Source organism: Arachis duranensis, chromosome 7 (genome assembly GCF_000817695.3).
Source record: "Arachis duranensis cultivar V14167 chromosome 7, aradu.V14167.gnm2.J7QH, whole genome shotgun sequence".
NCBI classification, from domain to species: domain Eukaryota; kingdom Viridiplantae; phylum Streptophyta; class Magnoliopsida; order Fabales; family Fabaceae; genus Arachis; species Arachis duranensis.
In genome coordinates this window covers 74,819,065-74,834,894 of record NC_029778.3, presented here as the reverse complement: position 1 = coordinate 74,834,894, position 15,830 = coordinate 74,819,065, and the positions used below count along the sequence as shown (strand labels likewise).

The window sequence follows — 15,830 nt, the reverse complement described above, 5'->3', positions numbered from 1 at the left end:
GACAGGGTGCGTTGAACATTTCCACTTAGAGGATGGGAGGTAGCCACTGACAACAGTGAAACCCTTGCTTAATCTTGCCATGGAAAGGAGTAAGAAGGATTGGATGAAGACAGTAGGAAAGCAGAGAGACGGAAGGGACCAAGCATCTTCATACGCTTATCTGAAATTCCCACCAATGAATTACATAAGTATCTCTATCTTTATCTTTATGTTTTATTCATCATTCATATCCATTTGAGTTTGCCTGACTAAGATTTACAAGGTGACCATAGCTTGCTTCATACCAACAATCTCTGTGGGATCGACCCTTACTCGTGTAAGGTTTATTACTTGGACGACCCAGTACACTTGCTGGTTAGTTGTGCGAAGTTGTGTTTATGCCATGGTATTGAACACCAAGTTTTTGGATTCATCACCGGGGATTATTTGAGTTGTGAAAAGTATTGATCACAATTTCGTGCCCCAAGGTTCCTGCCTTTTGTTGAGTTATGTATGGTATTCCTTTCAGAAGTTTCTCATCTCCCTGATATCATTGATCTCATTATTTTTTAATTGCACCGTTGTCAGGGAACTCGGATCCATTGTTTCATCCGGTCTGTCCATTACCGGCTTTTTGAACCTATCCTTGAGGAGGGAAAGGTGTTTGTTGTGGGCAACTTCGCAATGGACTCAAACACACAGAAATACAGACCCACCAAGCTTAGCATGCGGATCATATTTAAGAGGGACACATTGGTGTCTGGTGCTGATGACATGGATATTCCAATTGAGTCATTTGATTTCGTGGCAACCAAGGAAATCTTATCATCCGTTAAGGATGACTTATATCTTATTGGTATGCACTTTGATGTTGTCATTGTGCCACTCACATCTACGTCATTTACCTAGCATAACATCTTTTTGCCCTTGCTAACTGTCTGCTTACTCCTGGAGCAGATTTTGTTGGTCTACTGTCCGCAAAGAGTGAGTTGATTCCTTTTGAATATAGGAATCGGAAGTCACATTACATGAAAATCGAGCTTGATGATCTGAGGTAAGTATTTTCATCTCATTATGCATAGACACTTATATACCTTGCCCACGTTGCATTTGAAACTTTCCTCAAATTGTGTTATCTAATGATCATCATTGTGCTATGTAAAACCCGATAAAAAAATGCGTGTGCACCCAAAAGTGGCAGTGAGAAGCTTTCATGCACCTTGTGGGAAAATTATGCCTCTGAATTGATAACTCTTCTTGATGCGAACAAGGCCACTGAATTTATAATTGTGCTCCAATTTGCCAAGATGAAGTTCTACAATGGTATATTTAACAGTGCCCCACTATATATGAACCTCTTTATATCAAACCATCTATTTATCTAATCAGATTTCATTTTATTTTCAGGTGTTATGACTATAACCAACACAAACTACACCACAAGGCTCACGGTTAATGCTAATCTTGAAGTGGTTAAGAAATTCTGTCAAAAGTTCGTTTCTTTAACAAAGCCTTTATTTATTTGTTCCCCACCTTTTTTGTTTTCCAATCAACTTTTACTGTTCCTGTATTGTTTGTGACATGGTAATGTTGTTAATTTGATTTATGCTAGGCTGATTTGACTTGGTAGCAAGCACAGCACCAGCGTTGAAGTTATTGGCCGGGTTGTGAGGCATTCTCCATCTGAAGATTTTCTCAGCCTTACCCCTTATGCTACCATACATCAAATAAAGGAAACTCTTGAGGTGTGTTCATTGGGTGCTTTGAACTCGATGGCTTTTTTGCGACACCAACTTAAATACATTCATTCTGGTTACCATCATGAAACAATTAAATGCATGACTCCTTTTTTTAGTGTGATACACAGCTCATTTCATTGTGACTATTTTCTGCTCCCAGAAATCAACCTTCGTCACATGTGGAACGGTAATCGACATTGACAGGGATCATGCATGGTGGTACAAGGCTTGCAGGCAATGCACACAAGGACTGGAGGCACTTACTGACCAATTTTATTGTGCAAAGTGCGATGTTTACTCTACAGTTTTTGCCCCCAGGTTTGTATCCCCTTATGTGGGGTTGGTTTATTCTTGTGTTAATTCATTAAACTCACATACATTAGCCTTTCTTTTTCTTGTCGGTTGGATGCGTTTCTTAAATTTGGGGTTTGTTCCATCTAACAGCCCGGTTGCACTTACGTGTTTGTTGTTGAATATGGACTGACTATTTGCTGGTGCATTAACATGCCCCCTCTTTTTTTTGTTGTTGCTCTGTATATGCGGATAAAGGTTCTGCATTCAGGTTCGTGTTGGTGATGAGTCAGATACCGCAACTTTTGTTCTATTTGAGAATTGTGCGTCAAAGTTCTTAGGTCTAACTGCCGCTGAGATCCGCACCAGACTGCTTGCTAGGGTTATTTATTCTTACTTCGTTTGCTCTTGCTATGATATTTTGTGATATTTTAAGTTGCCAACTTACTGGCTTTTACTGTTCAACAACCAGGGATATGGAAGAGACCATTTCCCAGATGAGCTTAATACACTGATTGGGAGGACACTTCTGTTCAAGCTTACTGTTAGGCATGATAGCTTAAATAAATTTCAGCCATGCGTGATTACCGTTTCAAGGATATGTTCTGACCCAGACATTATCTCCTCACTTGCTTTAGAAAAGAACATTAAATTGGTGTGTGTCGTTGAGTGCTCCACAGAGGACTTTCAATTACCATTGCTTATTCAAATGTTGTTGCTTTTTGTATTCCTTAACACTTTACAATCACAATATCATATGTTCCAGGATGCACTGCAGAAATTGACCACGGCTGCGGTTGTTCGAAGCAGTGACTTGGTTGGGTCTGAGAGCATACTCGGCGTCCGTGGATCCACCACCACTCCGAGTCCCAATTCTGATGCAGTTTCTGGTCACGGGGCTGCCCACGTGGTTACACATACTCCTGTTAAGCGGGTTTGCATTAGATCCGGCGGCGACTTCTCATCCCGTGCCACACCCTCAGCCTCCAAGAGTCTCCTCCCTGCCTTTGAGAGCTGCGTCCTAGGGAATGTCACCAACCCTGATGCAGGGGACATATGAGGCCCTCATCCTTCCATACCAGAGAGTCTAAAATAAAAACAGCAAAACCCCAGCTGCTTAGCAAAATCCCAGCTGCTTAGAGTTTAATAAACTGCTCTGACTCTTTCGTTATATCAACATGATAACAACTTAATTTACGTTGTAACTGATGCATTCCAATTTTTTTTCCACCCTCACACTAGCAATGTGACTTAGACGTTGACATGTTGATCCATTGTGACATTGTCATCATTGTGATTTACTTTGGTCGATCATGGTGTTATATATAATGGCAGCTCTCGGCAGGGTTTCTCGCCTTGTCCCATGATTTCTGCCGCGCTTTGTCGCTTCCTTTGGTTTATCGGTTGTTGTTTTTATGCTTCCATTAGGATTTGTAATGCCATTCATGTTTCATGTCACTACTTTGCTTGGTAATCAAAATCTTATTGGTGTGTTTAACATGTTATGCATTATGTCTTTTTCCCTCACCAACTCTTTCTGTTCACTCCTATTAGTGTTTATGCACATTGTATGTCTCCACGTGGGAGGATTGTTCGCAGTCTTCATCCTTCCATGGGTTAACTAGAACAAGATGTTTGAGCTTCTATTTATGCCAACATAAACAACTCTTATTTATGGTGTAGCATCCAAATTGTAATTAAGCACTAAAAAACAAGAAAAAATTATATTAACCCAAATGCACCAAAGAACTCTGCATGAATCAAGAGTTCGTATTCTCCCCGAACAATGCAGAATTCACGCTATTGCTTTTGAGCCTGAAGAATGAGTTCCAATGCCCGTTTTGGATATTAATCTAAACCACATTGCTCGACTTCTTTTATCTTCTACAATATGTTTGTGTACTTATAATATTACCCCTAAATCTATTATGATGAATAATTAATAATTATTGATTTATATTTATTCTGAATTGATTAAATACATTGTTATAATAAAGATTTACATTTAAACATTATATATGTATTAGATTAATAATCTATAGAATTATAAGTTTTTATTATATTGATAAAATACACTAAAACAAAAATAATTACGAGATCTTTATTGTTTTATTATTAGGCGATTAAAATTATAAAATCTTCTCTTTGCTTCTTAATAAAAATTTAGCTCTCAATTTTAAATATTAAATTCATGAATATACCTTTTTATCTTTATTTATTAATTCTCAAATTTTGCATGTTGTTTTCTTTTCTTCTATTTTCTTGCCTATATCAAAACAGGGTCTAAAAAACTTCTCTAATTTATTTCATGTTCCACTACTCTTATTTTATGTTACAATTAAGTGTAACTATGACTCTGTAATAAGCATTTTCCCCTCACAGCTAACTTGGTTTCCTCTTTCTTTATTTAACTTCATATTTTACAATTGGAATCTAAGTCAAATTTTATTTGGATTCCTTAGTATTCTAAACTTTTTTAAAAAAACCACAAAGTAGGGAACATAAGGTATGATTATAAATGATAAAATTTGATCAAATGAGCGTGTATCCGGGAAATGGAAATAGAGGTTGCAAAAAAATAAAAATGGTTCCGTAATGAGTGCGGAATCAGGTTGGGACGGGTGAGTGCAATGGTGCAGGATCCTCCCAGCGTGACCACCGCAATTTATCGCCGGCAACGCTTTGCATGTGGCTGGGGCCAACATTGCTATGGTGGGCCGGCGCATCCTTTAATTTCGACCTCCATCTCAGTGCGCTCTAACCTCTCATCTCTCCATAGTCCAGACCTTTTATTTTGCCTGCTCTATGGTCCTTGCCAAATTTTCTTTAACTTCATGGTTCTTTTTATACAGTTTTTGTTAGTAGGAGTCTTAAAAATATTTTCCTCTTTTTTTTTTATAAAAAATTAACTTCAGCATCCTATTCATTTAACACTCCTTGAATAGTCAGAATAGATAAAACAACCTATGTTTGACTAATTTTATGGACTGCCAATGAATAATGCTGTTGAATACTTCTCGGCAATAATTGGGTACAATAAAGTGAAAATTACCTTTCTTCTTATTATTTTATTATGACAATCTTCTTCATAAACATTACCTAAATAAATATATACCTTTGTGATGTGATCTATTTTCCTTAATGGTCAATGACTATTCAAGCGATTGAACACATGTGCCTTTCATAGTCGAACTTTGACATTATTCATGATATACCTATCCTGTTCTTCCTCCATATCCCCAAATCTATGTAGACTTCTGTCATTGCGTGTGGACTTTCCTGTCATGCCTGCCGGGAGCCTATTTTGAACATGTCTACAAATAGTTTGATTAGCTGAAACAAATTTATCCGACAAACCTCGCCCTCGGCAGGCGGTTTGCCTGCCTGGATTCCATGGAACCCGAAGCCAGGCTCGCACGACAACGACGGATGAAATTGCTTGGTCACAACAGGCGCCGGATCAACGTGTCGCTTAGCCCATCCGGCCCCGAGAATGGTTTCTTTGTCGTTCTGCCATGCATACTTCTCCGCTTGCTTCGCGACAATTTTTTGCTACAGTTTTTATTTTTCGCCGTTATCCATACTTTCGCTTGATAGGAGACATATCATTTTCTGCTGACAATCCTGCGTGCTCTTAACCTTGCTGCTCTGCTGGTATGATTATGCATTATTTGTTAACTTTGATCTAAGCTTTCCTGTTGTTGCAGTTAACCCCAACACAGGGGTTTCTGAGCCCCTCCAACAGGACATCGGCCTGCTCCCAAAAAATCTCGTCGCTGTTGCTACAGGCCAAGGTGAGCTCTGACTTTTCAATATACGTTGGGTGTCTTTTCCAATATATTATTTCCTAATGAGTACGGTAATGATGGTCCGTATTTAGTCTTCTCATCTATTTAAATTTGTTAAAAAATGAGGGAGCGATTTCTTAAAAATATTTTTATTTATCTATTTATCTATTTTAATTACTATTTCTAATTTTATAATTTTAATTTTAATCGAAATAGATTAAGTCGTCTAAAAATAATGTGTTGATTGTAAATGGCTAATTTTAAATTACGTAATATGCTCAGTCGTCTATTAGCCAATGAATTAAAAACGCTTATCTATCCAACTATATTAAATCATTAATTTTTTCTCTCATTTAAAATCGTTTATCTTCTCTGTTATTTGGAATGTTTTATTTTATAAATTTAGTTCACATGATATATTCAATTTTATATAATTTATAGATTTATAGATATATATTATATTATGGTCATTATATAGATAGAATAGTATATTATAAAGAAGCATACGGTCATTATAAAGGATAGAGAACATGCCATGTATGATATATTCAATTTTATATAATTTATATATTATATTATGGTCATTATCATGATTAATCATTGTATGACACGCTAAATATTGTTAACTTTTTCAGATTTAGTTTTTTTTCGTTTGACCTTCTCTTAACTTTGGAAACATTATTGCTGATTTAAAATTATTATTTTTAGAATTCATCGTTTCTTTTGGAATCGCACATAAAACAAGGATTAGGCAAGCATAGTCAATCCTGAGAACTAAATCAGTACCTGCTTAACAAATATTTGACGTATAATATTAAAAATGGCATTACTGTCTTATATATTTTTTATTATTATTAAAATAAGTATTTTTTACTTTTTTCTATTATAACGGTATTATATCTCACGGTTAAAACACTGACAGCAACGACTTTTTTTATTATTCTTTATTTTTGGGATCACCAGTGCTGCTCTGTTTTGTTTTTTACACTTAGTTACTTTCTTTGCATCTGCACCAGACCACGGTATTGCATCCTCCCTCCATGGATAACACCTCTTTTTTCCTTGCAGGTTCCTCACCATGCAACGTCGAAACATCCCGTGACAAACAACATCGTTATGTAACACCTACCACGTGAGTAATGCCTGAAAGTGCCATTTTACTTGAAACTCTGGAACCGGGGATTATGCTGCAATTAAAGACTTAACCAATATCCCCGTATAAGTTGGTGCGGTGTTTTTCCTCCTTGCCATGGCACCTTTTTGCCGAGGCTCACCTGTAGGCACCATTGGGCATGGGTGTTTTCCCTAAATTTCCTCCTCTTTAATCACAATCCTCTAAATTTTTGCTACTTATTTTTGATATTTGATAACTTCTTCTTATCAAACATGCAGTCTGGTTGGCTATTCGCATTTCTGTCCGTCTTCACCTTTGCATTTGACTCAGGCTAGCGATGACCAACCAGAAGCTTTCAATGCATCTTCTATTGAACCAGGTGTCATTCTCAATGAACATGATTGTGAGTTTATATATATTTTGACCTATTATTACACTCATGTGACACTTGATTTTTTTATATATTTTGAATGTTCCCTAGATGTTTGGTCAATCGGGCAACCCACCCAAAGTTGTGTTTTTTGTGGGGCAAAAATGTGGATGAACGAGCGCCTTGCGAAAGGTGGAGCCAATAACACAATATTATTTGCTATTTGTTGTATGAGTGGAAAGGTTACTCTCCCTTTGTTGCCGGTTCCGCCACCATTATTGTGGGTGTTGTTGAATGGTGATGATCAACGAGCTTTGCATTACCAGAAACATATCAGGGCCTTTAATAGTATGTTTTCGTTCACATCTATGGCTGGCAAGATTCAGTACACACTAAACAAGGGTTCCGCCCCCCGCATGTTTGTTATAAGTGGCCAAAATTACCATTCAATTGGAAGTTTGTTGTCACAGCAGTCTACCAAGCCCAAGTTTGCTCAGCTCTACTTTTATGATACAGAAAATGAAGTCCAGAACCGGATTAATGCAATTGGGTAAGTATGTGGTTGTTATGGTATCTTGATATTTTAATGTCTGTATTATATGATTCTTGCATGACCTGGATTTATGTTGTTTAATTTTATTTTTGGGTTAATGTAGCATGTCTAATCAACACCAAGCTATAGATCATAGCATTGTAGCGGATCTAACCAGCATGCTTGATTCCCACAACTCTCTTCTAAGTGCTTCCGATATGCTAGGCAAAGGTTCACTGAAGATTCAACGACTCTGCTACAGCTTCGTCTTATCAAGAAGAGAAATACTGATGGTAGAAGATATAATCTGCCATCAGCGTCTGAAGTTGCTGCTCTTATTGTAGGTGACTTTGATTTCGACAACCTTTCGAGGGACGTTGTTATTCAGACACATTCGAACCTTCTGAAACGGATTGATGTTAATCATCCGCAGTATCTTGCACTACAGTACCCCTTGCTTTTTCCGTACGGAGAAAATGGTTTTCGGAGTGATATCTTAATATCCGATGAAAGATCTAAGCAACAGTTACATATGCGAGAAACAATTAGCATGAGGGAGTTCTTGTCTTTTCGAATCCAAATGAGATCACATGAGTCGCAAGTGCTTCTCAAGTCAAGACGTTTGTTCCAACAATTCTTGGTTGATAGTTACACTATGGTACAAGCGGAAAGATTACAATATCACAGGTTCCACCAGAGCAAGTTTTGTTCCCATCAACTGCAAGGCCTACACGAGTGTCTCATACAGGGTGAAACACAGGCTGCAAGAATTGGAAAATGAGTTATCTTTCTGTCTTCATTTGTCGGTGGTCCCCGATACATGTACAACAATTGCAAAGATGCATTTGCTATTTGCAGGTATGCCGGATACCCTAGCTATTTCATTACTATCACATGTAACCCAGAGTGGACCGAGATTAAAGATTGCGTTGCGGCCTATTCATTAAACTCAAGTGACAGGCCAGATATCATATCAAGGGTTTTCAAAATCAAGTTAGATGTCTTGATGAAAGACTTAAAGGATGGGTCCATATTCGGAAAGCCTAAAAGAAGTGAGTTTTTCCATTCACTTTTTACAATGTCGCGCTAACACATTTGTTATTTTCCCATCAACGTCGACTTGCCCCCTAACATATTTTTTTGCTTTTTCCCATTTTGTTTGTTGCAGTTGTGTACACAGTTGAATTCCAAAAGTGTGGTCTTCCCCATTGTCATATTTTATTGTTTGCTCAACCAGCCGAGAAGCCTCGATCATCTGAGGATATCGACCATCATATATCGGCTGAGATACCCGACGAACACACGCAACCTAAGCTATACATCTTAGTCCAAAAATTCATGATTCACGGACCATGTGGGGTTTTGAACATGAGTAGCCCGTGTATGGTTAATGGGAGGTGTTCCAAGTTTTATCCAGTACCTTTCTGTGAGAAAACATCCATAGACAGTACAGGTTTTCCCAGGTATAAACGATCGGATAATGGTCGTTCAACAAGCAAGAGGAATGTTAATCTCGACAATAGGTTTGTTGTCCCATACAATGCAACATTGCTCCTTAAGTATGGCTGCCACATAAATGTTGAGTATACTTGCCAGACGTCTGCTATGAAGTATTTGTTCAAGTATGTCCACAAAGGTAATGATCGTGTCACAGCTTCGTTCTTCCGATTGCATGATTCAGTTGGTTCTAATGTCACTGTAGATGAAATCCAAAACTACTATGATTGTCGGTATATATCAGCGTGTGAGGCATTCTGGCGGCTATTCGGGTTTGAGATTCAGTACAAAAAGCCTAACGTCATCCGCCTTCCATTCCATCTTCCAAATGAACAGAATGTTTTGTACGAAGATCACCAGCTTATTGAGAATGTTATCGACGCTGCGGTCTCAAAGGATAGTATGTTTATTGGTTGGTTTAAGGCTAACAAGAATTTTGAACTGGCCCGTACACTGACTTACGCGGAGATGCCGTCATTTTTTGTCTGGGACAAGCAAGGGTATATGTGGAGGCCACAGAAGCAAGGGAATGTCATAGGTCGTCTCACACATATTCCTCACTCGCATGGAGAGGAGTACTACCTTCGTATGTTATTGAATTATCAAAAAGGGTGCCAGACATTTGCTGATGTGCGTTCCGTTGGTGGGGTTGTGTACGATACATTCAAAGAGGCCTGTTATGCCCTAGGGTTATTGCAGGATGATAGGGAATTTATTGATGCAATTAATGAAGCCAGCTCATGGGCATCACCGAATTATATCAGGAGGTTGTTTGCAATGCTTTTGATGTCGAACAACATTGTGCGTCCTGACATGGTGTGGGAGAAATGTTGGCAACATTGCGTGGACAACTTGCTTCCTTCTGGAAGACATCACTTAGGTAAAGTTTCCGGATTGCTTTTACTATCTGGTTACTGTTTCGCATTAAATTCATACCACTCCATTCAAAAACGTCCGGTCTTCTCCACCTTTTGCAGTTTGTTATGCATTTATTTTATTTTCCCTTCGTCATCGTGTCCAGTTTGTTTCTTATGTAACTACGTTGCATTTTTTTGCTTTTAGGTTTCTAGTGTTCTATTCATGAGATTAAGTCCATCACGCTTGCCGAAATTGAAAAACTCTTGCAGCCGAATGGTCGGAGCTTGAAAGACTTTCCTGACATGCCGTTTCCTGATTATGCTGGTTTACCTGAACCTTCCAACACAATCTTTTCTGATGAGCTAAATTTTGATAGGACAGAATTGGCAAGTGTCGCCGTGGATTTGATTTCCCGGTTGAATCGAGACCACCGCATTGCGTTCGACACAATAGCAAATGCAGTTCGTCGTGACGCTGGTGGTTTTTTCTTTGTCTGTGGTTATGGTGGAACTGGTAAGACCTTTCTATGGAATGCGATGTCTGCTTCGATAAGGTCTAAGGGTGATATTGTCCTCAATGTTGCATCCAGTGGCATTGCAGCTCTATTGTTGCCTAATGGGCGAACTACTCATTCACGCTTTAAGGTTCCGCTCAGTGTTAACCAGGACTCTATTTGTAATATAAGGCAAGCCACACCCCTCGCGCATCTTATTTCATCTGCAAAATTAGTTATATGGGACGAGGCACCTATGTTAAATAAATTTTGCTTCGAAGCGCTAGACAAATGCCTTAAGGATGTTCTTCGATTTGATCGTGGATATATTCCTCATGCCCCATTTGGTGGGAAAATTGTTGTTCTAGGAGGTGATTTCCGTCAGATATTGCCTGTGATTCCTCGTGGTTCTCGGGAAGAGATCGTTCACTCGTGTATTAATGCTTCGAACTTGTGGAAATCTTGCCAAGTGTTGCAGTTAACTAAAAACATGAGACTATCCCGTGGATCACGAGATATCCATGGTGTACAATTGAAGGAATTTGCTACATGGTTGCTTCAAGTTGGTGACGGGTTAATCGGAGACAATGCCGATGGCGAATCAGTGATCAGAATACCCGATAACTTGCTGCTTAATGTTGAGTCTCCCTGTCTGCATGATTTGGTGTTGTTCGTTTATCCTGACATCTTAATCTATTCTTCTAGCGTGGATTATTTTAAGGGTAGGAGTATATTAGCACCAACACTTGATGTCGTTAATGAAGTAAACAATCATGTGATGTCTTTGATCCCTGGCAACGAGAGGGTATACTTGAGCTCTGATACACTAATTAGTGAAGATGGTCACCTGGAATCTGAATTATATACAATGAGCACCGAATCATTGAATGTGCTAAATTGTTCAGGAATTCCCCAACACCGGTTAGTTCTTAAAATCGGTGTTCCTGTGATGCTTCTTTGCAATATTGACCAATCCAATGGACTATGCAATGGTACGCGCATGCAGGTTAAACATCTTGGTGACCATATCATTGAGTGCGTCATCTTAGCAGGTCGTAATACTGGTGATGTTGTATTTATTCCCAGGATGAACATGTCACCCAATAACGATACATTACCAATCAGGTTTACTCGACGCCAATTTCCGGTTGCTCTTTGCTTTGCGATGACCATAAACAAGTCCCAAGGTCAAACGCTGTCAACCGTTGGTGTCTATCTTCCGAGGCCTGTTTTTACTCATGGTCAGCTTTATGTTGCACTTTCTCGGGTCAGCATGCATTCTGGACTGAAGATTTTATCCGTTGATTCTAACGGCAAAGTTTCAAATCATACTATTAATGTGGTCTATAGAGAAGTTTTTACCGGGATGCTACCTAACATTCTCCCTTGATCAGTTGACCTCTCATGTGCTCCTTCTGTAATCTTTTCGGTACGCAGTTCTTCTAACTCTTAAAGAATAAATAAAGAACATTTTTCTCTTACGTAATTACATATTAAATATTATTCTTTATATAATACATATCTATACAAACAATTATTTTTAAAGGAAAACTCTAATGGGCTAGCAATTTTATTTAATTTTGGATAGCATGTAATCCGTCGAGAACGTTGAGTCATTTTATGAAATCTCACACCAATCCACCACCATTAAATCATCATTGATGATTATTTGATGTTCCCAATCATAAACTTTGCTGGCCACAACCATTTTTTTTAAATAATTTAATTCGTTTTTTTATTGAATAATATTTATTTACAATTATAATCTTAATGCCCGTGCTTGGCACGGGAGACAAAACTAGTACAGTGTTAATTGTGGGATGTTTATGCACGAACTGTCCTTTTTATTTTTTATTTTATGACTTAATGACTTAGAGCAATTCCAACTGTAAGCAAAATTGAAACCTCATTTACTATGTGTCAGAAAAAGGAGAGACTTTAGCATTAGAGTGAAAGAAAAGAAAATTTTTTCACGTCTTTTAAAGTTGTTGAGACCCTGCTTAGAGATACTTGCTCTCTTTGCATAATAACCAATAATATTTAGACATGTGTTAATTATATATATAATATAATTATACTTTACATATATAATTATTTATTGTAATTATTAATAAATTAAATATGATTTAATTATTTAATATAATTATTTAAATAATTATTTATGGTAGAGATTCAAATTCTAGCTCATGTGGCAGCATTCTCAGATATTCAAATGACCTAATTATGGTAGGATTCATGATGAATATTAGAAAGATAACCATCACTAATGCAGAACTATGGGCAATTTACACAGGTCTTAAAATTGCAATTGGTATGGGAATGGAAATGGTACAAGTAGAGACAGAATTTACCTATGCAGTGAATCTGTTGTAGCATGCTTCTACGGACCTCCATGACTGCACCTCCCTCATCCGTGCATTTAGAGATCTCCAAGCAAATCCAGGTGACTTCTGAGTAAACCACGTCTTGAGGGAAGCCAATTTCAGTGCCGACGTTCTAGCCAAGCATGCCCATAATCTTCCAGCGGGTCTCCACTGATTCGTCTCGCCTCCACCACCCCTTTCTGGTGCCAACGATTGAAGCTGATAGGAGACAAATGGTGTTTGCTAGAGTTGTGAATGCCTAGTTAGTTTTTGTTTTGGGGCCTCTAGCCCCCTTCTCAATAAAAAAGTATGTTTCGAACAAAATCTGCTGGAAATAATATTATATAAATAGAGGCCACACAAGCTGCAAAAAAAAGGCCATTAACGCTCACATTAGTAAATCTAGCAGAACTAAAATTCATAAAACAAAAACCATTTTGCTTTGTTGATTAAGAAAAACTTACAACAACTTCTCTTTTAAAGGAAACCTAATGCCAACATAAGTGACCATGAATACTTCAATCTAAATCAACATAAAACAACAATAGAACCATGGTAAAAAAGAAAATAATGCAATTCCATTTATTAAATTGCAGAACTAGTTTGTAGCATACCATGAAACTCAATCAATTCAACCATAAATCTTTAGTTGCAGGAACCAACAAGCAATTTAACAAAGATCACAATCTCTCCATGACCATCATATTACACGTTGGAACTAAAGGTAACCCGTTGGTCTTTAATAAGATTAACAACATACAATACTATCTCCCAAATTACAAAATAGTTAACATTAAATCTCAAATAAAATTTTATAAAAAAGAAAACTCGACATCCTTATGTCAACAACTTTAGAAGGCAGGACTACACCACAAGAGAACATGATTTATCTTTGAGGATCACAAGTTGACAGTCTTGCAAAAACTAAGTCTACCCATATTTCCAACCATCGCTCTGACTTTGCCTCGACATGGAGCCCGATTCCTACAACAAAACTGGCATGTTGGCAAAGGGAGAAACATATGACAACATAAATATCAATATCAATGGCAAATCAATGCACACAACAGACAGTTTTAAGATACAGTTTGCTTAATCTAAAGTTCGGATTATGGGGTGTAACATGGATGTTATATATACAGAAGCAAATCTCATCGGCATTGTCTTCCTCATTGGCCACATAGTTGTGGTGGTCATGGCCAAACCCAAAACACCTTTGCAACGTCTCCCATTCTTTGCAATAGTACTACCTTGTGGAGCACCTTTTGACCTTATAATATGCATATCTCCAACGTTAATATGATTGCTAGCAGCCTGAGATTGTCTACCCTTGTTTACTATGGATCACATGTACTCTAACTCCTTAGACATCTTCGTGATTACATTCACCACTTTTTTGTAAGTTTCTGAACCCTGTGTTGCCAAAAAGCACAAAGATAGACAGAGAATATGCTTTTCAAACAGGCTATATAGGGGGTCTTTTTCTCTGACCCCTCAGTAAAAGGAATATTAATTTGTAACTTCTTAAAGATTGCCAAGAATTGAGCAAGTTGCTCATCATTGGTCTCTTTTTGCACGTTCTAAATGTGTTGTACTACAAGCTCTTTCATCACTACTGAGGCGTGTACGAGTGCACTGTCAATCTCATCTTGAGCTTTTTTCTCCTTCAAATCCTCAACAGCATGCTCCTCTTTAGGCACGGCCTCCTTGCCCATCGGGGGGGCCTTGCACTCTTCGCTTGAATTTATCTTTGTGTTGCTTGGAAGAGTGTTGGAAGGTCTCTTAGGTATCCCGTTGCTCAATTGACCCACTTGCACTTCCAAGTTCCGAATTGAAGACCGAGTCTCTTGCATAAAACTATGAGTGGTCTTGGAAAGGTCACAGACTATTGTGGCTAAGTTGGAGAGGCTGTATTTTGAAGTTTCCATCTGCTGCTAAGAGGGTTGGAACTGCCTGTTGTTGAACCTATTTTGATTGGTTCCATCCTGATTGTTGTTGAAGCTCTGTTGGGGCTTCTGTTGTTGTTTCCTCTACCCAAAGTTAGGATGAGTCCTCCATGCCAAATTAAAAGTATTTGCATAGGGATCATTATTGGAATTTCTAGAGAAATTTCCCATGTAATTTACTTCTTCCATGGTGGGCTGGGAATGTCACAAATGTCCTCTTGAGGGTAGCTCCCAGTCATGCCATAGGATGTATCTTGAGTGTTGATAGCTGAAACCTGCATCCCGGTCAAGTGCTAAGAGATCATGCTTATTTGTTGGGACATAAGCTTATTTTGAGTCAAAATAGCATCCAGTGTATCCACCTCTATGACTCCTCTCTTTTGAGTAGTCCCAATGTTCACATGGTTCTTTTCAGAGGTATACAGGTATTAGTTATTGGAAACCATCTCAATGAGCTTATCTGCTTCTTCAGGCATCCTCTTCATGTGTAGAGAACTACCTGCAGAGTAATCCAATGACGACAGCCTGGACCAGTCTAAAATTATGTCAGGAGGGCATCTCCTAATTATCTGCTTGTATCTCTTCCAAGCTTCATAGAGGGATTCTCTATCTTTCTGTCTGAAGGTCTGGACATCCACTCTGAGCTTACTCAGCTTCTGGGATAGAAAGAACTTGGTCAAAAATCCAGTGACCACTTTGGCCCACATGTCTAGGCTCTCCTTGAGCTGAGAATCAAGACACTGCTTTGTTTTGTCCCTTACAGTAAAAGGGATGAGCATGAGCTTGTAGACCTCAGGGTTCATTCCATTTGTCTTAACAGTGTCACAGATCTACAGGAATTCAAATATAAATTTGTTGGA

General features: G+C 38.3%; 2 protein-coding genes and 1 non-coding gene across 3 annotated transcripts in view; all 3 read left to right on the top strand.

The window, feature by feature from the left end:
- LOC107459464 (replication protein A 70 kDa DNA-binding subunit D-like) overlaps nt 1-3,069 on the top strand; it is a 12,840-nt gene extending 9,771 nt beyond the window's left edge. The window contains exons 3-11 of the mRNA XM_016077694.2: nt 568-835; nt 937-1,033; nt 1,175-1,302; nt 1,387-1,471; nt 1,610-1,724; nt 1,879-2,036; nt 2,268-2,391; nt 2,482-2,664; nt 2,776-3,069. Of these exons, the coding sequence (XP_015933180.2) occupies nt 568-835; nt 937-1,033; nt 1,175-1,302; nt 1,387-1,471; nt 1,610-1,724; nt 1,879-2,036; nt 2,268-2,391; nt 2,482-2,664; nt 2,776-3,069 (1,452 nt within the window). The remainder of the gene's footprint in view (nt 1-567; nt 836-936; nt 1,034-1,174; nt 1,303-1,386; nt 1,472-1,609; nt 1,725-1,878; nt 2,037-2,267; nt 2,392-2,481; nt 2,665-2,775) is intronic.
- A 5,564-nt stretch (nt 3,070-8,633) lies between these two features.
- On the top strand, nt 8,634-12,051 carry LOC107459463 (uncharacterized). The gene is made up of 3 exons (XM_016077693.1): nt 8,634-8,865; nt 8,982-10,267; nt 10,381-12,051. The coding sequence occupies exons 1-3, from the start codon at nt 8,634-8,636 to the stop codon at nt 12,049-12,051; spliced, it is 3,189 nt and encodes a 1,062-aa protein (XP_015933179.1).
- Nucleotides 12,052-15,513: 3,462 nt separating this feature from the next.
- On the top strand, nt 15,514-15,617 carry LOC127740790 (small nucleolar RNA R71). Its single transcript, XR_008001648.1, has one exon. It is a non-coding gene; the product is annotated as a small nucleolar RNA R71 (small nucleolar RNA).
- The last annotated feature ends 213 nt before the right edge of the window (nt 15,618-15,830 follow it).

Bases quoted from the DNA above. Each gene is read 5' to 3' on its own strand.
- LOC107459463 (XM_016077693.1), top strand. From the start codon at position 8,634: ATGTACAACAATTGCAAAGATGCATTTGCTATTTGCAGGTATGCCGGA. The intron at 8,866-8,981 runs GTGAGTTTTTCC...TGTTTGTTGCAG, and splicing joins ATTCGGAAAGCCTAAAAGAA to TTGTGTACACAGTTGAATTC. The intron at 10,268-10,380 runs GTCTTCTCCACC...TTAGGTTTCTAG, and splicing joins ACTCCATTCAAAAACGTCCG to TGTTCTATTCATGAGATTAA.